Below are 23,964 nucleotides of genomic sequence, written 5' to 3'. Positions count from 1 at the left end.
GGAGTCGCAACCCCATGCTGAGAAGGTCAGGACCCACTTTGGGGTCAGGACCCACAGTTTGAGAACCGCTGATCTATACCATAACCATTTATACATGCATGGCATAGACATCCTTACAAAAAAGTAAGGATCTAATAGGGATTAGGGTTCCAAAAGGTTAAAAAAGGAGTAGACTAGATGGGCCAAACGGCCCATACTGTATCTGCCGCCAATTCTATTTCTACAGTATATTAAAGTCATTGATTTAGGCTTTAATTGTCCAGCAGACTCATCATTATCAATAACTCGGACTAACGTATATTAACAGATCATTATATTATTATTATTATTATAAATAAACTAATTCCCCAGCTCCCCAAATATAAATCACTTGCTGTGCACCTATGGGTCCTTTACCCTCTTGTCCAGATGAAAACCACATAGACTATTATGCACCAATACAGCAATTAATTTATAAAAAAAAAAAACTATGAAAGAACTATAATGTACTCTCCAAATATCACATTGTTCTGGAGCTAGAAAAAAGCAGATCAGAACGAGAACACACACACACAATATATTTCACCAGTAAGCTTATTTACACCATTAGAGCCTGTTTTCGCAAAGAATATTTCACATTCCATTTATTCAATGTTTTACCTTTTTTTCCAATTTCTTCGGAAACAATGCAAAAATCAGAAAACATGTGGATCCACAAATCCACAGCCGCTAATTTGAAAATTTAGCGCCTGTTTCCGCAAATGCAGATTCTGCTTATAAAAGAGCCAGATCTGCAAACACGAATCCCGTCTGTTTTCCTGGCAAAAACAGTCGGGATTGAATAGGTAAATCCCCTTATTTCCCAAAATCAGAAATAATGGAAAACATTGAATAACCCCTCATTATGTTTTTACAGATGACAATGTTCATTTCTTACCAATGCTTTTTTAAATAAATGATCCAGGTACAGATATAATACTGAAGCAGATATAGAAATACAGTAATAGGAGAAAAGGCCTGGGCTGTCTATAATCTGCGTACATTTTTTTTGATATTCGCATACACAAATACAATACAAAATGCCTTACTCACAATTAAATGAATATCACAACAGTATTATCGGATTGTAAAAAGAGGAACCACTTCATTATCCACAACGTCATGTACTTGCATGCAAATAAGGCCAGGTTATAAAAGAACATTTTATAAGCATATATATTACACATTTGATTAGCAAATGTTACATAAATACACAGAGACAGTGAGGTGGACAGCTGACAGGTGATTGTGAGATGTGCACAGGTCCACAAATGCGTGCAGGACAAGACGCAACAAGGTGCAAATGCTCAGTTTACCTTTGGGCGGAACTCTGCGGTTCGAAAGACCCTGTAATGTGAATCTCTTTCTAGCAAGCGCAGAGCGCTCAAGGTTATGACTGGCAGGAATATCAGCTAGGAAAGAGGGAAAGGGAAAGCAGTAAAGCAGGGGGGGAGTGAGGTTAGTTAGGTTAACTGGCAAGCAAACAAAAGGGAAGGTGGAATGGGGATGTGCTAGAAATGTAACTGTATAAAAAAAATACAAGTACCAAAAGTTTGAACTACTGTATAAAACTATTAACATGGCATTTTGAAAAATGTTGTCAATTTGAAAACAATAAACCTTTACCTTTAATAAAAGCTCAGAGAAGTCAGATATCAGCCTAATCAAACAGACCTCATTAGGTATGAGATGAGTGGAAATAATCTCTATTAAAACCACTACAGTATGCTCCCTATGGACCTTATTTTGAGCCTGATTCAGAGTCACTCACATACATCTCATACTAGCCTACCCTCCAGGAAGATGCGGGAGACTCCCGATATTAGGGATAGACTCCTGCATCCCTGGAAGTTTATGTTGCTCTCCTGCATCCTGCTGCTGCCTAGTGATACAAGCAGGACGAACAAAGATAAATGAGCTACCTTATGTAGCAATGTTGTGAAGGGGGTGTGGCTATAAGACACAACCATATCATTTAGCCTGCCCCTACCTGCAAACCCGCGAAACGAAGGCATTTCTCATCTTGGGACAGGGTCTAATGACAATCCAACCTACCAAAGTCATCTGCTGCATCTCCTCTCTGGGCTTCTCCCGAGTATGCTCGGGTATGGTATAATTCTGAGACAGTCAGGATTCCAATGGTCGTTTCTCCAACATTGGAATCCTGACTGTCAGTAGCCCGACAGGGGGGTAAATGCATTAGTTTACCACACTGCACTCACCACCTATTCTATTCTCCCTCTATGGGGGTCATGATTCCGACAGTTGGGCAGCTGACAGTTGGGATTCCAATGTCAAAGAAACGATGACTGTGAGTCATCCAGAACCCATATGCTCCATCTGCATTTTAGCAATGCACATACACCCAAGGGGAACTTGTATATCCCAGGATGTACTCACTAGGTTGACAATAATGTTGATATTCACAAAGTGGACAGTTACTATGTGAACACTGTTTAAATGTTGATAGACTACATATGAAATGTTGACACTGTCAGAATGTCAACATTAGAGTCAGACTGCAGGAGGGTTACAATTACAGAATTGGTGGGAGGTTAGGGTTAGGCTGTGGGGTGAGACTAAGCTGATGGAGGAAGGGTTAGGTTTGGGGCAGGCACTGTGGGGAGGTTAGAGTTAGGCTGCAGGGGCAGGTTAGGGTGGCTGTGGATGATTACATACACAGCAACCAGGTCAACAGTCATTAGGTCGACAACTATTGGTCAACAGTGAAAAGGTCGACAAAGGAAAAAGGTTGACATACACTAGGTCGACATGGATAATAAATTGACACAGGCAATAGGTCAATATAGAAATTGCCGAAACATGAAAAGATCGACATGAGATTTTCACAGGTTTTTGTTGTCTATGTTGACGACTGTCGACACGGACCCTTAATTAATGTAAGGTACCCTCGCATGGCTCGCTTCACTTGCCAATAGTCCACGTGGATTGTAAAGAATGAACAAGTTATCTGAGAAAAAAAATTGTGAAAACTCCTCTCACCACTTTTCATGTGTCCACCATTGCCATGTCTACCTATTGCTTGTGTCGACATTTTGTCAATGATGACCTAATGACTGTCAACCTTATTACTGTCGACCTGTAAACCGGAACTCCAACAGAATGTTCACACGTAGTATATACGAGCTATCTAGAGGTGACCTTACATAGATAGAGATCTTTTGCCCCAACCATATGGGTGGTGCTAATGCTCACTGATAGAGGAAAATGCTACTTTCACAAGTGGATGTATAATCCAAACCCTCTGACAGGGCCGGCGCCACCACTAGACAGGTTTAGGCATTTGCCTTGGGCGCCGGCCACTGGAGACCGGCAGTTTGTATGGAAGCCGTGGCCGCTGCATCCACCCACAGGTTAGCGCCCCCCCCCCTTCCCCATGGAGACCGGGTCAGAGTTGACCGACGTCCTCCTAACCACCCCCTCCCCGTGGGACAGTCACACCCCCGCCCCCATAGATCACAGCATACATTGCACGCATCCCCCCCACACCCCGTGGAGCTAGGTGAGCGGGTGAGTGATGGGGCACCGAACCACCCCCGCCGCCCTGTGGATCCAGGCGATCGGTGATGGAGTGGGTGAGCAGAGGGGAGAGGGGGAGCGGAGGGGGGCAGGCGTGTGGGGGGTCGCCTGGGGTGCTGACAGGGCTTGCACCGGCCCTACTGTGACTACACATGGAGACCACGTTTGTTTCCAAACATGCAATTTGTGTGCAATTCTAAATCAGGCGTTTTGAGTAGAACCAACTAAAGCATGCAAATTTACATCTGTATAATACATCTTGCCATGCACATGTTTTGTCTATATATGGAAAATGATTGTCTGCTTTTGTGTGTAGCAAATACTGGGCAGCAGTATTTTACTATTGCAATTTAAAATTGAGAAAGTACTCTCCCATCTCTAAATCTGTCTGCCTTTATATGTATTCTTCTTCTCATTATTATTATGGTTTAATTATATGGTGCCATCAATTTTTCATAGTTCTTTACAGGGACAATTACAAAAATACACAGTATACACATAAAAAAAAGCTTACATACATTACAAGGGGAAAAATCAAACAGGGATAATTAAGTCAACTAAGTGAGTGAAAGTAGTACTTAATGATTTACAGTAAGTACCTTGGGAGGATAGTCGGAGAGGATCTGAGTTCATGAGTGGGAATGCACTGCATACAAGCATAGTGCAGGGAAAGATCCAAGAGGATAGAGGGCCTGCATGCGAGAGCTCATGGTAAGGGCTATTTCTAGGGCCAGGCCAAACCAGCCACAACCAGTATCTCTTAAACAGTATTCTATGCAGTCTGGCCATCCACATAGAATTCAGTTGAAAATGTCCCACTCAAAATGACCGCCACCTCAGAAGAGACCTACAGGAAGAAGAAGGGGTAGCGTGCGAGGTAGAGACAGCCTTGAGAGTTCAATATTACAGAATCCTTGAGTTGAAGGATTTTAAGGAGGAGTTGATCATATGTTCCAAACGCATCTGACTGGGCCAGGAGGATAAGAATGGAACAGAAAGTTACCTCAGATTTAGCACAGAGGCCATTAATATTCTCGTTGAGTGCTATTTTAATGGACTGAAGGGAGCAAACTCCAGAATAAAATGTGTCAATAAGGAAGAGGACAGGAAAGTGGACAGGCACTAGAGGGTAAGTGGATCCATGAGTTGGGGTGGTAGTTAAAATGTCAGGATCATTTTTTAGAATGGAAAGACAGGAAGAGGGTGTTTAAAGGAGGAGGGAACAGTAACAGGAGAGATTTTAAGAGGTGGATATACTTGGAGCAAGAAGTGATGGAGCAGGAAGGAAAGTGGTTGACCGGGTAGGTGGGGAGGCTGTGAAAAAGAATGGACTTCTTCACCAATGGGCAGTTAGAAAGAGGAAATGATGGGATGGCCACCATCGTTGTTCTGAGCTGAGCAAGAAGGAGTATTTAGAGGATGGCCATCCATACTGAATTAAAATCAATTTAGTCTGGACACTGCTGATGATTAAATACATTTGAAACTTCATGTTCAGGGTTGTTTTAACGGAATTGTAGTCCCTGGGCAAAATAATGCACCGAGGCCCCTACACTCCCACTCAATGGAACCAATTAAATAAAATCATTATGTGGTACTGTGCGGTCTCTTTAATTGGTGAATAGCTCCACCCATTGATCAATCAGCATGTTAACAGCTTTTCATTGCAGAGAATGTTGCCTCATTGCTATGATGAGGTTACTATTTAACTGAGTGTTATTGTTCATAATTCATTAGTCACAATCACAGCTCTGTATCATCAGACTTAAAAATTGGGCTGATTAGATTGTAGGTGCATGTGTACTGGGCTCTATAAAAAGGGTCTGCATATGCCCAAGCCTGTTTCTGTGTTATTGGAGTGTCAAGTGAGTGGTGCAAGCATGGGGGGTTTCTGAGTACCCCAACCCCCCCCCCCCCCCAGGAGTCTAAGGGCCCTAGGCTGAAAGCTGAGGGTCCCCTATTTTCATGGGTGCAAGAATTTTAAAAATCAGCCCATGGGAACCGGAGATATCTGACTTCAAAGCAGTGGTCCCCATCCAAACCTGTTAATTGCTCTTCCCAGTCAAATATTTCAGGGTCTGTCTGACTTAGAGTTTTTCTGAGGGTATATTCCAAAAGCTGGGACTCTCCCCCTTTGAAGAACACCTGTAGCTTGTCTCTACTGTTCCCAGAACCAGAGATATCAGCCGTCTAGCAGCTGGTTACTGCTCCAGCTCCACACAGATGGTATGTAGTTTTATATACTCGTTGGCGGATTGCTCTGCCTGCTGAACTCTGATTCCCTAGTCCCAAGTACCATTTGTTAGGTGGGATTGCTGTATGGCTTGATAGTGACTGTTGTTTATCTTCTATCATCTGTATTCTTTTATCATCAATAAAACCTACTCTGCCATAACTGTGCGGAGTTTGTATATTCTCCCCGTGCTTGCGTGGGTTTACTCAGAGTACTCCTGTTTCCTCCCACAATCCAAAAATATACTGTATATTCATTGGCTTCCATCAAAATTAACCCTAGATTGCCTGCGTGTGTGTACATGTGGTAGGGAACATAGATTGTAAGCTCCACTGGGGCAGGGACTGATGTCAATGTTCAACTATACTCTGTAAAGCGCTGCGGAATATGTGTGCGCTATATAAGAAACGGTACTCTTTACCTATCACGGCGCCCATCGCGGGCATCGCGGGTACATTTATGTCTGGCCGCGACGCGACCGACGCGATGCCCGCGATTTCCCATTGAAACCCATGTTAAACATGGAAATCGCGTCGGTCGCGTCGCGGCCGGCCATAAATGTACCCGCGATGCCCGCGACGCGATGCACCCGATTTCCCATAGCAATCAATGTTAAATGGCCCGACCGACGCGATTTTACTGTTAAATGCCTCAATGGACCCGATGTGGCCATAGGAAACAATGTTAAATGGGCCACAGAGGCCAAATAGGCAACCTTGACTGGGAAATGGCCCCCTCAATTGTTACCGCCACCCCACGATCAACGTCAACCCGAAGCGTGGCGAGCGCAGCGAGCCCGCGAGGGGCGGCGGTACGCATTCTCCGACCTTTTCATACCCCCACTATCCACGTCGGCGTGGAGTTGAGAATAGAATAGTGTGGCGAGCGCAGCGAGCCACCGAGCCCGAAGCGTGGCGAGCGCAGCGAGCCCCGCGAGGGGACGCGGATACCTTCACAGCTATACGCGTCCCCTCGCGGGCTTCACAGGTATCCGCGTCCCCTCGCGGGGCTCGCTGCGCTCGCCATGCTTCGGGCTCGGTGGCTCGCTGCGCTCGCCACACTATTCTATTCTCAACTCCACGCCGACGTGGATAGTGGGGGTATGAAAAGGTCGGAGGACGCGTACCGCCGCCCCTCGCGGGCTCGCTGCGCTCGCCACGCTTCGGGTTGACGTTGATCGTGGGGTGGCGTAAAAAATTGGGGGGGCCATTTCAGAGTTCAGGGTAAGTATTTGGGCTCTAAGGCCCATTTAACATTGTTTCCTATGGTAAAATCGGGTCCATTCAGCCATTTAACATGAAAATCGTGTCCATCGGGCCTTTTAACATTGATTCCTATGGCAAATCGTGGGCATCGCGTCGCGGCCATCGTGTGCACATTTATGGCCGGCCGCGACGCGACCGACGCGATGTCCATGTTTAACATGGTTTTCAATGGGAAATCGTGGACATCGCGTCGGTCGCGTCGCGTCCGGGCATCTTTAGCCCGCATACGACGCGACCGACGCGATTTTTTACCTCACGATGCCCACGATCAAGATCGTGGGCGCCGTGCTAGGTAAAGAGTACCTAAGAAACTGTTAATAAATAATAAACAAATAGCGCCAGCCATCAATCAATCAGCATGCTAACGGCTATTCACTGTAGAGAATTGCTATGACTGGGTTACTACCACCCACCCTGCTCGGAGGTTCCTAGATTCGTGGGGCCCTGGGCAACTGCCCAGTGTGCCTATTCATTAAGATGGCCCTGTCCACGTTACTTTAAATATATATTACAATTTAAAAAAAACTATATCCTTTATCTCTAAATTTGCAAGCTACAGTAGTATTGCATGCCAAAGTGAATAATCATTCCTCAGTGTTTTATATATCCTACTAAATAAGAACTTTGTTCTCTAAAGACAAATATTTGTTTAATAAATGTTGATAACGACTAATTAAAAATAGATACATTACCAATGCCATATCAGTGTTATATTATGCATATGAATATTTGATATCACTATGACAATATAACCTGATAATTATAATCTTACCTTTTTTATGCCTACCAGCTGGACTTGAGGATCTATTCTTGTTATTTGATGCATTATGGCTGGATGATTCAGCTTTGGTTTGATTGTTCAAAGATGTTTTATTTGATCTGTTCATGAATGTAGAAAAGCAAGACAATACATTTTTTATCTAAATGTATTTAATAACAGTAAAAATAACATACTTTATGGTGGGTAAATCTACCATGATCAATCTGAGAAGGGTATTTTCCTATATCCAATGTGCAGAACTGAGGAAAGCGGAGGTAGTGATAGCATCATTTGATGCAAACAAAGCGTTTGACTCCGTGGAATGGAAATTTTTATGGGGAACATTAAGGGCATTCGGAGTGGGGGAAGGGTTTATTAACCTATTATCTATATTATATCAGAACCCGAAAGCTAGGATGTCTATAAACGGGTTTACATCCCCTCCCTTTTCTCTTAATAGAGGTACACAACAGTGGTGTCCCCTCTCTCCCCTGTTGTTTGCAGTGGCGGTGGCACCCCTTGCCTGTTTACTAAGATCAACATTGGGAAGGGAGGGCCATGGAATGGGAGTCGGGAGCAATATAGTCTCATTATATGCAGACGACCTCCTAGTAGGATTGGCAAATCCTTGTAAAGATCTACCCATGGCAATTGAGATTATACAAGTTTTTGGTGATTATTCAGGTTTAGTAATGAACTGGTCAAAGTCGCATTATATACAAATAGGAAATAATGATAGAAGTGAGTTAGATGATAGTATTCAATTGCAGAAGGTAGAAAAGTTTAAATATTTAGGAATTAGCGTGTCTAATACATCATTGGACTTCGTCCAGGACAACGTTATCCCCTTTATTAAGTATCTAAGGGTTAAATGCCGGTGCTAGACCAGGTTGCCCATTGCCCAATTAGGGTGGGTTAATCTGGTCAAAATTCTATAACATGTGGGGGCCTTGGAATCGTTCAATATATTATTAAGTGTTGAACTAAAATTGTCATACAGAAGTAGGGTAATATGTAGGCATATGGTAATTGAGTATTGGAATTCACGGTTTGATATAGAACACCAGTGCTAAGTTTTTAGCATATAATTGATAGTATATATAATTTGTTGCACAGAAATAGTAAATTATGTAAGAGATTTGAATAGAATATAGATGTGGACACAGAATTTAAAATTACGTATAATAATCACGAATGATGAATTTAAATGAATTATATTAATTACTAATAAAGAACACACAATAGAAAGCATATCACGGTGCATTATTAAATTAATTAAGTAATATAAAAATTAAAATCATATACAATCTGACCCACTTAGCAATTGAATAAGTAAGGGGGGACTAGTGTTCATTCTAGCACCCGCTATATTTGCAGTTCCTCTTCCCTGCCTGGGGTGTCACTGTCTGCTCTGGTGTTTCTAGCACAGGTCTGGTTTGCATAGCAGTGCTGATATACAGACCACACTGTGCTAGAAGCACTACAGCATACAGCGACACCCCAGGCAGCGAAGAGGAACTGCATGGGTTTTCAAATATGGCGGGTGCTAGAATGAACACTAGGGGACTTATGTACTAGGACGAGTAGCTTGTACTATAGGTAGGGTTAAGAAAGAGTGGAAGTGGCAGGACTATCTCAGGGCAGGACTATGTATGAGGGGAAGTCAGATAATATAATGGGTATAGCCGAGACCAAGGACTCAGAGTGTGTATTGTCAGGTATAGTGATGTTATGTATGTATCATATGTACTGTACTGTTATGTTTTAATGTTGTTGTGTAAGATTTTGAAACAATTTGTGTTTTTATTTATAATGATAAATATGTCTATGTGTATGTGTTATTAAAGATAAATAAAGACTTGATTTAAAAAAAGAACATACTTTCCAAAAAGACAGTGCAAATATTCATGCATGTGAGCAACCTAACTAAGGGCATTATTCTGGTTCACTCTCAGAGGCAAATTCCTTCTCAAATGGACAAAACCATGTGCACTGCAGGTGGGGCAGATGTAACATGTGCAGAGAGAGTTAGATTTGGGTGAGTTATTTTGTTTCTGTGCAGGGAAAATACTGACTGCTTTATTTCTACACTGCAATATAGATCTCACTTTGAAGTAAAACCCCACCCAAATCTAATTCTCTCTACACAAGTAACACCTGCCCCACCTGCAGTGCACATGGTTTTGTCCATTTGAGAATGAATTTGCCTCTGAGAGTGAACCAGAATAAGGCCCTAAGTGCCTAATTAAGGAGCTGATTCAGACCCATACGTAATGGCCTGAATTTATTCCCGTGCCCAATGGATGGGTTTTGCAAGTTGCAAGTTGACTACTTGCAGTCAACTGGGAGCGGTTGACTGCAAGTAGTAAGCAACCGCTTATACAGAAAGAATACCTGCCGTGTGCAAATCTGCAAGTGAATGAGCTATTCACTCGCAGCTCCATACGCAATTCAAAAACCTTAATTTGATTTTTCCAGTCTGTGCAAATGTGAGTAATACGGCCTACACACATGCCGATATTAAGGCATTTTCTAAGCGATTTTGCTTAGTTTGGCAAAGTCGCTTAGCAAATGCCCTCACATCGGTGTATGTGTGGGGGCTATATCAGCAGCAGTGCGCGTCCCCGCACGTCTTTATCACTGGCCGAGATTGATGGACAGTGTCCCGATCTCGGCATCGGCAGGATTCTCCCACCGGAGAACACTGGCGCTGTCTGCTCGCTTAGCACACAGAGCTGACAGCTCGCTCTGTGTGTGGGCTGTCAGCTCTGTGTGCTAGGCGATAGCGGCGCAGCACAGCCCGACCTAGCATAGCTAGGTAGCCCTGCACACATCGCTATGTGTGTAGGGCCCATAAGTCTGATCCTTCCTCACCTCTGTGACAGAAACAGGCTGATCAAGGCCGGCTCTGACATCACAAACCCTTCCTTAAAATGCATGGGAATGCCTGTGTTTTTTTCTGACACTCCCAGAAAACAGTCGGTTACCACCCCCAAATGCTGACTTCCTGACAGTCAAATTGTGAGGAGATTGTGATTGATTATTTTTGCTATTCTTGTTGCTATTTTGGCTCATGCAGGTGTGCTACGATTGGTATGCATGTGCACTCATTTGATAATCAAACAAATTGCCAATTTGCACAACAGCACTGACTCTGAATCAGGCCCACAGTGCAAAAACAGGTGTACGTTCAACAAAATAATAGAACAATAATAAATGGTACATTAGTGTTTACAACTCTGGCCTACACAATGCTTCTTACCTGGAAATAGAAGAATTCATAGGCGCATGATACACACTCTCAGTTATCCTCTGATGCAATTGGCTGGCTTCTACAAAATATAATAATACCTTAATTAATATGTTGCTGCAGCAAATTTTATGCTAGAGACATACTGTACGTATTACTATATTTTTTTATGTTTTTATTTAGTAACAGTTTCTTATATAGGTATACAACAAACAGGTATACAACAAACTGGGTATTTACAGACAGTCAAAGGTATGAGGGCCCTGCTCGCAAGCTTACAATATAATCCAATATGATTATGATAAGTACAATTCTGAACTGTATTCCAATTTGTGTAGCTACAGTAGATAAGAAATATATGCAATATTCTGTGCTAGTTGTATTGCAAATAAGTAGCACATTTTGATTTAAGTGGTCTAAAAAAATACATAATTATCTCTTGTATCAAAGTGTCTGTCAATTAAAATACTTATTAAATACCATAAATTAAAACAATACTCAAATCAAAGCAAAATGTTACTACAGCTTAAGTCTCCCATATCCAAAAGGGATGTCGTTTATTGCCTGTTACACATATGTCGCACATTATTAATGCATTTATACATGACACACAGAATGCCCCTTACACATATGCCGAACACTATTGCACAACCAACCCACCCGCAGACAGCACTCGCACAGCCGCTAACACTGTGACCTCTGCCTCTGCTTGGATACAGATGTTTCCTCATACATCTTGCCTCAATAGGCCATGCAGCTCCTGGCCAGTTCTGCTAACGTTGGGTTAACGTTGACACACAAGGAGCTTCCAATGATTAAAGTGATATGTGGCATACCTATATTCTGTGTGCGACTGTGGTTGTACCTGCATACAGAATGCTATGTTACAGTGATTTTCATGAACACACTATTTCATATGTAGATACAGCCTCACTCACACAGAGTGCCGGCTCTGAATATGATGACAGTTGGGATCCCAGTGGTCAGGATGCCGACGCCAAGTTGCTCTTCCCAGCGGCCGTTATTCCGCTGTCAGGATCCTGACAGCCGGGATCCCTACTGTCGGGAAATAATACTGATTCATGGCAGCCCATAGAATCTGCGGGTGCAATGTGAGTCGCATGGGAACACGCCTCTCATTGCAGTAATGCATTGAAATCCACGTAAAAATGATTTAGCATGCATACTGAGGATGGAAGAAAGGTATTGTGCAGACAACTGTATGTGTGCTTTTAAGCTTCTAAACCTTTTCTGCGCTGGAAGTTTGTCAAAAAAAAACCGGATGACTCAGATCCAATAAAATAATCCTGACTCTCTATAAAACCCGAGATCTATAAAGCTCCAGAATGGTTGGCAACCGCACTCCAATGATTTTGCTCGCAGTACTAACAATACATTCTAAAACTAAACAGTCCCTAGCAGTGCAGTTGCCAAACCATAAAATACGCAAAAAGTCCAAATACGTTCAATAGTAAATCTGCTCATATATGAAGCCCATAAACGCCTCAGGAAAAAGAGATGTTGTCGAGATTTTTTTATACCCTCATGTAGTGCTGCCTCTGTCTATTATAGTAGACAGTATAGAATAGTTTTTCTGATTGTCATACTTGCTGTAGATATGTCAGGGTAAAGGCTGACCTTTATCACTATCTTTGGGAGAGTCACGTGGCCCTGGGCTTCTGGAGGAGGGTAAGACAGGAAGATGTGACTCTCCTGGTTTACGTTGTGCCTTTTACCTTTGACTGGGCCTTTTGGGTATTTTTACGAGGGGGCATAGAATTACTCCAGGCAGTAGGAAATTATTACTTGCTATATGTTCCGCCGAAAAAAAGACCATTTTACTAGAATGGATACACCAGTCCACCAGCCCATATTCATTTTCAATCATATAAGAAACTCACTTTTATTTTTGAATAGACTGGGTGGAGACTTTGGGGCAGATGTATTAAGCCTGGCGAAGAGATAAACTGGAGATAAAGTTGAGATAAAGCAGAAGGAGATAACGCACCAGCCAATCAGCTGTGTTGGATATATGACAGTTAGGAGTTAATTGGCTGGTGCGTTATCTTCTTCCACTTTATCTCCAGTTTATCTCTTTGCCAGGCTTGTATCTGCCCATATGTTTTATAAGGAGAACAAGATCTACTGTATTCCTTTTTTGACACATGGGAAAGCTTTATTGAAACTTTGCCAGCAACAACGCAATCCTAGATTTATAATAGCATACATCTGACCCAGTGGTGTGGAACTCACATTCTCCTGGGTAATTCTCCCTTTACATTGACCAGCAGGTGAGTGACTGACACTCTTTTACCCTTTATTTTTAATTATATCTCATTTACACCAATATTCAATCATTATCTACATGTTTGTACTTGGCATACATGCTGAGATGCTCCCGATAGTGGGATACTGGGATGTCTTGAATCTTGTTCATCACTGTATCTAATCACTATATATAAAAGGCTAAAGGTGCATATACACTGGGCGTTTTTTGGCCAGCATGTATGCACAGCGATGATGGTGAACATCACTGGGCAGAAAATCGCTCAGTACATACACACTGAGCGATTTTCGACCTTCCAAACGATTTTCGCACGGATGGATGGCTTTCCATAGCAGGATGCTATGGAAAGCCATCCGCTCGACCAGTAATACCATCAGCATCAGCGCTATAAGTTCATCGCCGGGCCATACACACTGGACTGTTCTGAGCTGAAAGCAGTTGAAAACACCAAAAGTAAGCTGCTTCCAGCACAAATCCCCCAGTGTGTATGGGCCTTAACTCTTCATCTTTTTGAGGTGAAGTAGCACCAGTGACCACTAGAGGCCACTCGACAGACCAAATTACTCCATAACAGAAAGTAAAACCAAAATGATGTTTCAAACTTCCTGGATATGGACAGAGAGAGCTGTGAAAACAGAGATTGGCGGTAGGAGCAGATAGGGACTAAGCCGTCATATTCACATGCTTTTAACTAGTATTTTTTTTTTTCATCAACACATTTTATTGAAATGATCTTTTGCTTTACAATTTACAATATACAAGAAATTCAAGAAATACATACATTAAAAATGGACACTGTTGTTCAAAATTTTACAAAGTACACTGTGACAATTCAAAATATACAAAATACATTGAGCCAAAAAAAATAATAATCAAACTTGTTTTTTAAAACCAAAAAAGTTATGAAATGACACAAGTGTTGCTATAAACTATACTTTAAATACATGTTCTTTAAATTGTAAACTGTATTACAAACAAAAAATGTTAAAAATAAAGTTTAATGAATTTAATAAATGAATGGGTTTGCCCGGGAGTATTTGAAAGGTAGAAAGAAGTTTTGAAAGGAATTTTAAAGAATTGCCATGGAAGAGGTCTCAATTTAGAATTCATAACTTTCAAGATGGTAAGTGGTTTTTCTGCCACACAGAGATTGGGTATAGTTAAACCAAGGATTCCAAATTTGAATACATTTTATGCATTTGTTCTGTAGGAATGCTGTTATCTTCTCCATTGAAGCTACAAACCATACCTTATTTGTTAATGTTTGAGGGGAAGGGGGGTTCAGATTTTTCCAGTGTGAGGCAACTAGACACCTTGCAGCGTTAAGTATCTGGGATGCTAATCTTTCTAATGGTGGGTCTAGAAAAGCTATTGGATGTCCCAAAAGAAAGGACCATGGTTCCCTATCAATTTTAGTAAGTAACACTTTACCCAACAAATTTGCCACTTCTTCCCAATAATCTACAATTTTAGGGCAAGTCCACCATATGTGTAAAAAGCTGCCGGACTCTCCACAACCTCTCCAGCATAGGGGTGAAGCAGAACTGTATATTCTGTTTAGTCTAACAGGCACCAAGTACCAGCGATAATACATTTTATAGGCATTTTCTTTAACCAGTGTAGAGATTTTAACTAGTATTTTATATGCTTGACTCATGCCTATGCTTGTAAGATTTTATACAGTGTTCTTTCCTCAATAAAAGAAAATAAAATTTACCTCTGCATGCTTCCAGTTGCCCAGTTAGTACTTTTCTAATCTCAGAAACCCAAAGGTTTTTCAGTTCAATAGTTGATGCCTGTAATGCATAGAGAACAATATCATACAGCAGCTATTTCTAATTAATAACATTTCTGATCACTGTTTTGATCTCTGCAGGAGACTGCCTGAAATAACAGCAATCTCCCTTATTAGTCATGTCACCTAGACCACATTACACTGTTACATTTTTGGGGGAAAAAGGAATGAGAGACAGATACATTTACATTCAATCATCAGCACCATTTTCCCAGCACTTTACCAAGTATAGTAGCTCTTACTAACTGCTTTGGGGCTCATCTACATTTGGATAGAAGTCATTTTAAATTACACACCCACGCTTCTAGGTGCCACGTTCACAATCTCTTTTCACAATCTCTCCAAATATGGAACTAGACACGCCTGTTATGTGAAGCATGATATGCCCCCTGGGGATGCAGTTAAAATCCCGGCGGTCGGGATCCCGGCGTTCAGAATCCCGACGCCGGAATCCCGACCGCCGAAATGCCGACACATTCTCCCTCCTGGGGTGTCCACGACACCCCTGGAGGGAGAATAAATTAGTGTGCCGAGCGTAGCGAGGCACCGGGCCCGCTGCGTGGCGAGCGCAGCGAGCCCGCAAGGGGGGGCGATCCACGTCCCCCCCTTGTTGGCATTTCGGCTGTCGGGATTCCGGCGTCGGGATTCTGAACACCGGGATCCCGACCGCCCCTGAATGGGGCGCTTTGCAAAATGCTATTACCAACTAATATCTCCCTGAAACTAGTTCTCAAAAATAGGCAAGCATGCTGTTTATGAAATAACTTGTAGTAACTGTAGTGGGGCAGAATGTTGAGTAATGACCATGAAATGCAGATAAAGAGCCAAAACAATGATGAACTAAAGTGAGATAAAAAGAAAAAGATGTGTAATGTGGCAGTAGGCAAACCTTTAAAACATATGCCGCTATGTACTAAGCCTTGAATAGAGGTAACATAGAGATATAAAGCTGATCAGCTCCTGACTGCCATGTTAAAGCTCTGTTTGAAAAATTACAGTTAGAAGCTGTTTAGTTGGTACTTTCAGGTCTGTATACTACGCCTTGGAGAGAGATAAAAAGAACATAGACAAAGTATCAGCCAGCTACTAACTGTCATTTTTAAATGTAACATATCCAATAGGAGCTGATTGGCTGGTGCTTTATATCCACTCACTTTCTCTCTCCAAATTCATTAATAGACCCCCTTTATTTCTCCCTATTTTATCTCTCTCTCCAAGTAGATTATGTAAAAATTTGATTGGTTTTGTCTCTTAAATGATTTAAAAAATATGGACCGATTTGCATTCCCTCACAGCTTGCAGGCTATTACATAAGCCCGAAGGGCTTACTACATGGATCTCATACACTCCCGTGAGTATGGAAAAATGATAAATCACAGGGAACAACTTGGAAAGTATAAAACCAGGCGCACTACTGCAAAATGTTGCACCTATTTGTTTTATTAAATCCTGATACCAACATTAATTGGCAACAGAAAAGTAAGCCTGGAGAATACTCTTTAAAACACTGTGGGAAGGGGGGGGGGGGTGCTTTGGGCAACTTCTTTACTCTAATACCGTGTTCTCACTGCGAGTGAGAAATACAAGGCTTTTCCCCGGCATTGAAATGCCGGGGACTGCCGCGCTGGACCCCCGTTCTCACTGCAAGGCAAATTCCCGGGTGAAGAAGTTCTACCCGTGAATTTGCCTTTTAACACGGGCTTTTCGGCAGTGTGAACGGGTCAACCCGTGTCTGCATACCCGGATCTCTGACACGGGTAAAAATAAGGGTTTTACCCGTGTCTGAGATCCGGGTATGGGACCCGTACACACTGCCAAAAATCCCGTGTTAAAAGGAAAATTCCCGGGTCTACATGTTAGACCCGGGAATTTGGCTGCAGTGAGAACGGGGTATTACTCTCTCCTGGGCTTGATACATGTCCTCCCCAGGGCCTGCGCCACCACTAGGCAGCTCTAGGCAATTTCCTAGGGTGCCGGCCACTGGAGGGCGGCAGATTGGAGCAGGTCCCCCCCCAACCCAGATGGAGGTGAGTGGCGCCGGCAGGCCCCCCCCCCCCGGAGCAACTAGGCGGCCGCTGCATCACCCGTTCCCTCTCCCCACCCCTGGAGTTACTTAGTGGCACTCGCTGCATCACCGGCACCCCCCTCCCCTGGCAAACCCCCCTCCCCCCATAGAATGACACGGTGGCCTGCCGCCGCATCACCCATCACACCTAGTGATACCCGACACTACCCCCCCTCCCAGTGGAACGACGCCGTAATACCCGGCACCCCCATCCCCTGTCCCCACATGTGGAGCGGCTGAATTGCAGCGCTCCAGCCCCCTGGGGGGAGCGGGTGAGCACTTAAGTGCCCCCCCTCCTAGGGTCCTCCCATGCCATGCGTCTCATAGAAATCTATTTATGACTTTGTACTTGCAAGATGAACTACCAAAATATTAAGTGATAACACATAACCTAAAGCAAATAAATCACATGTAAAGAAAACAGAATGGTACAGTGAAAAAGTCAGATTGAGGGCCGGATGTATTAATGCAAAATACATCCGGCCCTCCATCGAAATAATACTTATCCCATATGTATTAACATATGCGATTAGTATCGCAAAGGACTGCTCTTGCGAAAAGAGCTACCCTATGCGAAGTGGCCAGGTGAGAGTGTCCCCGCGGGTCCCTTACACCTCCTACGCCCAGGAGCATCCTGCTGCAGGGACATCCGGGCTCCTCCTCCTCCCTGCACCTAGAAGAGGAAGTCCTGTTGCTATGGCGTAGGAGATCACTGGATCTGGGCAGCACACCAGGAGGCTGCCTGGACAGCAGGTGAGGGAGGTTGGCGGGAGATGTGGTAAGAAGCCCATAGCAATGGGCGTATTTTCAAGCTTTCCGGGGTGGCAACTATTTGATCACAGCAACTGCTTTTTAGAAGTTTTGTGATCCATGCTGAATCAGGCACAATATACTAAAGTTGGTGTAATACTGGGGAAGCTTGGAGGGTGATAAACCGGGTGCCGGACGGGGTCCCGACAGTCGGGGTCCCGACAGGCATTCACCCGATGTCGGGATCATGACTGTCAAAACACAGACAGCTGGGTTCCTGACGGCCGTCGGCTATTTTCCCTCGTGGGGGTCTACAACCCCCATAGAGGGAGAATAGAATAGGTGGCAAGTGTAGCGAGCCACCATGCCCACAGCGTGGAGAGGGCAGCGAGCCCACAAGGGGCTTAGTTGCGTTCACCATGCTGGGATGTCGGGATAATGACTGTCGGGATCCCGACTGTCGGACCCCTATACCACACCCGATAAACCAGCAAAGAGATGGTAATTATATGAAGGACTTGTTAGTATAATTCAGCTGACATCTTACCTGTATAATGTACACTTCTTCTCTGCCATTGAACCACACCTCAAACTTCTTGATATCTCCCTTTACATTTTCAGTTATACCAACAGAACTCATCTGGTTTCACAAAGAGACACAAAAGCAAACTCATGTTACAGTTAGTATTAAGGATAAAGTAAATTACTAGCACATATAATGCTAATCACTACTAAAGAGTAAACTTTCATTTTAAAACCAGTATCATCCATATTCAATAATACAGTTTGTGGGCTTCGTATTAGTAAATCATTACTGCCGACAGTACTGAAATTGATGTAATATATATTGTGGGGCACGAGAACACTAGGGGCACAGAGGGATTACAATAGCTCTTCAATACAATCACAAATTCCAAATTACATTTCCAATTCCAAAACCTTAAAAATGTGATAGCTGCTGCATGGTAACCTTACCTTTAGTGCATGCTTGAAGCTATAGGAAGGAGATTTCTCATGTCCCTCTGTGCTCTCCTCCCTCTTCTTGCAGAAGAGCAGGGTTTTGGCATACAGAAACAGGTGCCTCTGCATGGGTTTGAACCTTGCCAGATCTTTTACTTTATTGTGGCCCTTCTTGTGGTCAGTCCACACATTGAAGGAACCCTGCATGAGTAGCTTGCCAAGCTCCCCAAGATCACCCTGCAAGAAAAGAGTACAGGTCAAATACTATTTGTCCTTGGGGGAGGTCTGGTCACAGTGGAGTACATCACATGATCTATGCTCTGATTGGACGATGGGAATGCATGCATCTATAAATCGGTGGGTAGAAATATCCTCGTAAAGCTGCCTGTCATCTGTACACCACAGAAAACACATGAACAAGGCTTGTTCTCTGGGGTTGGCTATGAAATCTCTGTGGCAGGAATCCCAATGCTGAGAATGCCAATCACTTCCAAACAATTATTTTAACCCAATCCCTAACCCACCTCTCCGGATAGGCATTGGGAGCTCGACTTCCAGGATCCTGACGCATCATGTTCTATGGGTCCTAGAGTATTTGCCATTGGTGGCTAAGCATGTGTATCTGTAGCACAGCACATTCGAAACACAGAACATACAGTAGCGTGGATCCTATTTATCAATCCACAGATGAACTGGGATCTGAACACATCATTAAAAAATTGCTGGAAGATGGTAGGGTGCAGAGCGCAACATTCAAAGTGACTGTATTGGGTATTTATCGCTCTACATTATTATCGGTTAAACGATTTGGCTGCTTGTTTGCATTTTGTATTTTTTTGGGGATCACGGCACGTTTATCAAAGCAGGGCCTTAAAGATCCACCTCATTGTAAAACAATGGCCCTTATTCTGGTCGGTGCGGACATATCCGCGTGCGTTCGGGCCGCCGATGTTTTGTGTCTGCGCATGTGCAGAGGCGTCTCTGCGCATGTGCGAGCGGGGCGTACGGCCAAATCCCGCATGATATGTGAACACTCCGAACAGGGGGTGGAGAGGGGCGTGAAGGGCTATTTGGGCTCATTACCATATGCATACGCCCCGCGTTTAATGGGCGTTCCCATGCAAACGCTGGGCGTACGTATGGTAATGCGGCCGTGACGCACGTGTAGGGGGCGGACATATGACATCGCCGGATGTCAGCTGCCCGCCCAGATCCCTGCTTTTGCACGGAAAAATGTCCGTGTGGTCTGAGGTTGCGGGAGCTGGTGGAGCACTCGGTCCTGCATTCGATGGTCTGCGACCATCGAATGATGGGGGAGGTTCCCTTAGATGGAGGAGGCGTATTCCGTGTAAATTACATGTGCGGTCCGTTCGGCCAGCTTCTTACCGCGTACGGACGGAGTTGGCGATCCGTATGGAAGGCGGGGTTTCGCACGCACGGTCCTGGCCGCATAATCGGATCCGGCCGCACCGACCAGAATAAGGCCCAATATGTAGTCTCATAAAAGAGAAATGAAGTAAAGGATGAAAACCCTTTTCATTATAATCCAAATACTCTCCTAATTTTGTTATTGTTAAATGTGTACAAATCATACTTGCCTTCTCTTTCGCATATGATGGGAGACACACTGGGTGAAACTTAATACAATGAGAGATTCAGAAAGTGAGAGATTTGGTAAGAAACTTCCAGATATTTTTAAAGTGGCAATCATTTACACTTCAAATTCAAACTGATTTTGCAGTGTAATTAATTGCCGCTTTAAAAAAAAAAACCTGGAGATTTCTTTCCAAATCTCTCACTTTCTGAATCTCTCATCCTATTAAATAATAATATTTGGGCAGTACGGATGGTGTAATGGTTAGCATTACTGCCTCACAGCGCTGAGGTCATGGGTTCGATCTCCACCATGGCTCTAACTGTGTGGAGTTTGTATATTCTCCCCGTGCTTGCGTGGGTTTCCTCCGGGTACTCCAGTTTCCTCCCACAATCCAAAAATATACAGGTAGGTTAATTGGCTTTGAACAAAATTAACCCAAGAATGTCTGTGTGTGCGTGTACATGTGGTAAGGAATATAGATTGTAAGCTCCTCTGGGGAACGGACTGATGTGAATGTTAAAATATTCTCTGTAAAGCGCTGCGGAATATGTATGCTATGCTATATAAGAAACTGTTAATAAATAAATAATAAATATCCCCCACAATTTTTTGTGGTAGTCATCCACACCAACAGAAAAGTGGGCAGCTCTCCTGCAAAGTGGTCTCATTATTTTAGCTCCACCCCTATGCAAATATACTCCAACTTAGGGATGGCCCTCGGTGCAAACGCAATCAATGGTGTCTGCACCGAGCAAACGATATTAGTAAACTATTTGATGGATAACCATTAGCTTAGTTTTTCACTTGTGTGCTTCCCTGGGGTGACTGGCCTATGCCAACATTTTTTGGGTTCCGCTCCCCAGATTCAAACTTAGTATTAGGGACCCACCAGAAATGAGGTCACCGTGAAGCTGGTTGGTGGGCAAATATTTCCTGGCCAATTAATATACCAATAACCTCTATTATTGATTAATAATATGGAGTGTGCATCTGCACCATGTATTTTTCTTTGCAGAACTACAAGTCCCAGCATGATAGCACCTCATGTATATAGAGTGTGCATTCTAAGATCCCCCCTCCCCCCCCCCCCCCACACACACATCCATTATACATGACTGAATGGCCTGTGGGCCAATCAGAGCACGGGGGCAGGACTTCCGGGTGTCGGGGGGCAGAGCTATGCCCCGTGTCCCGGCACCTTGAAAAATAAAAAAAAGGAAACATCGGTTTCGCTTTGTCATCGATGTAGGGAAACCATATGGTTCTCCCACATCGATGGCAAAAGTATTTGGCATCGGCCATAAACCATTTGAAAAATTTGAAATCATCGATGGTCAATGGCCATCTCTACTCCAACTGCTCAATTTCTTCACAAGGAAGTGAGGTCTAATGGTGCAATTATCTCCTCCTCCATTACTGCCTAACTGCATCTCCAGGCATAGGCGCCGACTCTGTGGGTGCTCAAGGGCTTGAGCACCCACGGAAATTCATGAGCACCCACGGGTCGCCGTATTAAGAAGGAAGCGGAGGCAGCATGTGAGGAGACGGCATAGAAGAAGGAAGGACAGATTGGAGATTGGCAGCTCCAGTCCCGGCGGCACCTGACAGCAGTGCACGATATCCGCCAGCCGCATCACTGCGTCAGCCCCCGGCGCCATCTGACCACAGCACCCAGCGTCACCAGGCCTCCAGTTCCGGCGGCTACAGGGGAGAGGGAGCGCCCAGGCACCTCCGCCCAGCAGCAGGCAACAACCTGCCACAGCACTTGGTGGGGTCCAGCAACGACAGTCGCCAGCGCCCAGTGACCGAGGGGGCAGAGAGTGGACTACAGATGGTGCCCAGCAAGTACCCAGCAGCACAGATCTGAGGGAAGGACCCTGTGACTGCCGGAGCCACGCACCCCAGCAATCTACCTCAGGGAGCACGTGAGTTAGCCTGTGATAATATAAATTGGTATTATTTTGTGGCCACACCCCTTCCCCATGAAGCCACTCCCATATATTTTTGGGGAGTGGCTTAATGGGCACCCACCAGCAAAAACATAAATCGGCACCTATGTCTCCAGGAGAGCAAATAAAAAAGGGTAGGCAAGTAGGGTACAAATGTATTGGGATTCTAGCAAAAGTTCAACAGAGAACTAATATTGCTTTGGAGGCGGCAAGAATTGTGGTTCATGGTCACATTACCAGTTACAATTTCATCTACTGTCATCTGTGCCTCTGCTGGCTACCTGTCATTCTGCAACATGGGTGCTGCCATCTTGGACAGTAATGCATGATCCACTCTGATAACCAATCAATAGGAACTCCAGTCATAATACTCACCCAGCCTTCCAGTTCTAAGGGTGACCCATTTCTGCCATGACCGCAGAACTGCTGGGTGTGGTATAATTACCAGACAGTCCGGATTCCGACAGTCAATGAAGCGTGGGGAGCTCAATGAAGCTCCGTGGGGAGCTCAATGAAGCCCATTGTGGGCACGCTGCGCTCGCCACACTGCGGGCATGGTGGAGAGCTGCGCTCGCCACCTATTTCATTCTTCCTCTATGGGGGTCATGGACCCCCACGAGGGAGCAGTCGGAATTCCGACGTCGGAGTATTGACTGTCGGAATCCCGATTGTCGGGGAGCCGTCCGGCACCCGAACTGCTAACTAAACAATTTTCGGTACTTGTTTCCTAGCACGACGCCAGCTATAAAAATTGTATCCATCGGGACCCCCCGAAATTGCGTCGATCGCATCGCATGCAACCAAATCGCATGCAATGCGATCGACGCAATTTTTACATTGGAATCAATGTAAAATGGTCCCTGAGACCCGATTTTACATTGGCCCCAATGTTAAATGGCCCCCAGACCCCAATTTTTATTGTTTCACAACCCTGACAGCACCCCACGATCAACGAAGCATGGCGAGCGCAGCGAGCCCGTGAGCCCGCAAGGGGGCGGCGGTACGCGGCCTCCGACCTTTTCATACCCCCACTATCCACGTCGCCGTGGAATCGACTTTATATATAGTGTGGCGAGCGCAGCGAGCCACCGAGCCGGAAGCGTGGCGAACGCAGCTAACCCCGAGAGGGGACGCGCATTAATTCACAGGTATTACGCGTCCGCTCGCCACGCTTCGGGGCTCGGTGGCTCGCTGCGCACGCCACACTATATAAAATCAACTCCACGCCGACGTGGATAGTGGGGGTATGAAAAGGTCAGAGGACGCGTACCGCCGCCGCTCGCCATGCTTCGGGTTGCCGTTCATTGTGGGGTGGCGTTAACAATGGGGGGGGGGGGCATTTCTCATGTCAAATACCCATATACCCATAAGGGTGGGTATACAATGAAAAATCTGGTCCATTTGCCCATTTAACATTGTTCCCTATGTAAAATCGCATCCATCGCATCGGTCACATCGCATGCCTTAACTTAAGGCATGCGATGGACGCGATTTT

General features: G+C 44.5%; 1 protein-coding gene across 4 annotated transcripts in view; it reads right to left on the bottom strand.

Annotated features, from left to right (window-relative positions):
* Positions 1-23,964, bottom strand: part of MCF2L2 (MCF.2 cell line derived transforming sequence-like 2) — a 316,747-nt gene that overhangs the window by 22,475 nt on the left and 270,308 nt on the right. For 2 of the 4 annotated variants that reach the window (XM_083177641.1, XM_083177640.1), the window contains exons 22-27: positions 18,939-19,160; positions 18,511-18,603; positions 15,071-15,149; positions 11,079-11,148; positions 7,829-7,935; positions 1,335-1,430 (exon numbers count right to left, since the gene is read on the bottom strand). In XM_083177641.1, coding sequence (XP_083033767.1) covers positions 1,335-1,430; positions 7,829-7,935; positions 11,079-11,148; positions 15,071-15,149; positions 18,511-18,603; positions 18,939-19,160 — 667 coding nt within the window. The remainder of the gene's footprint in view (positions 1-1,334; positions 1,431-7,828; positions 7,936-11,078; positions 11,149-15,070; positions 15,150-18,510; positions 18,604-18,938; positions 19,161-23,964) is intronic. The other 2 variants (XM_083177642.1, XM_083177643.1) reach the window with 1 other exon arrangement.

The sequence above is a fragment of the Crinia signifera genome, chromosome 3, assembly GCF_055691185.1.
Source record: "Crinia signifera chromosome 3, ASM5569118v1, whole genome shotgun sequence".
NCBI lineage: Eukaryota > Metazoa > Chordata > Amphibia > Anura > Myobatrachidae > Crinia > Crinia signifera.
This window is presented reverse-complemented; position numbering and strand designations above follow the sequence as displayed.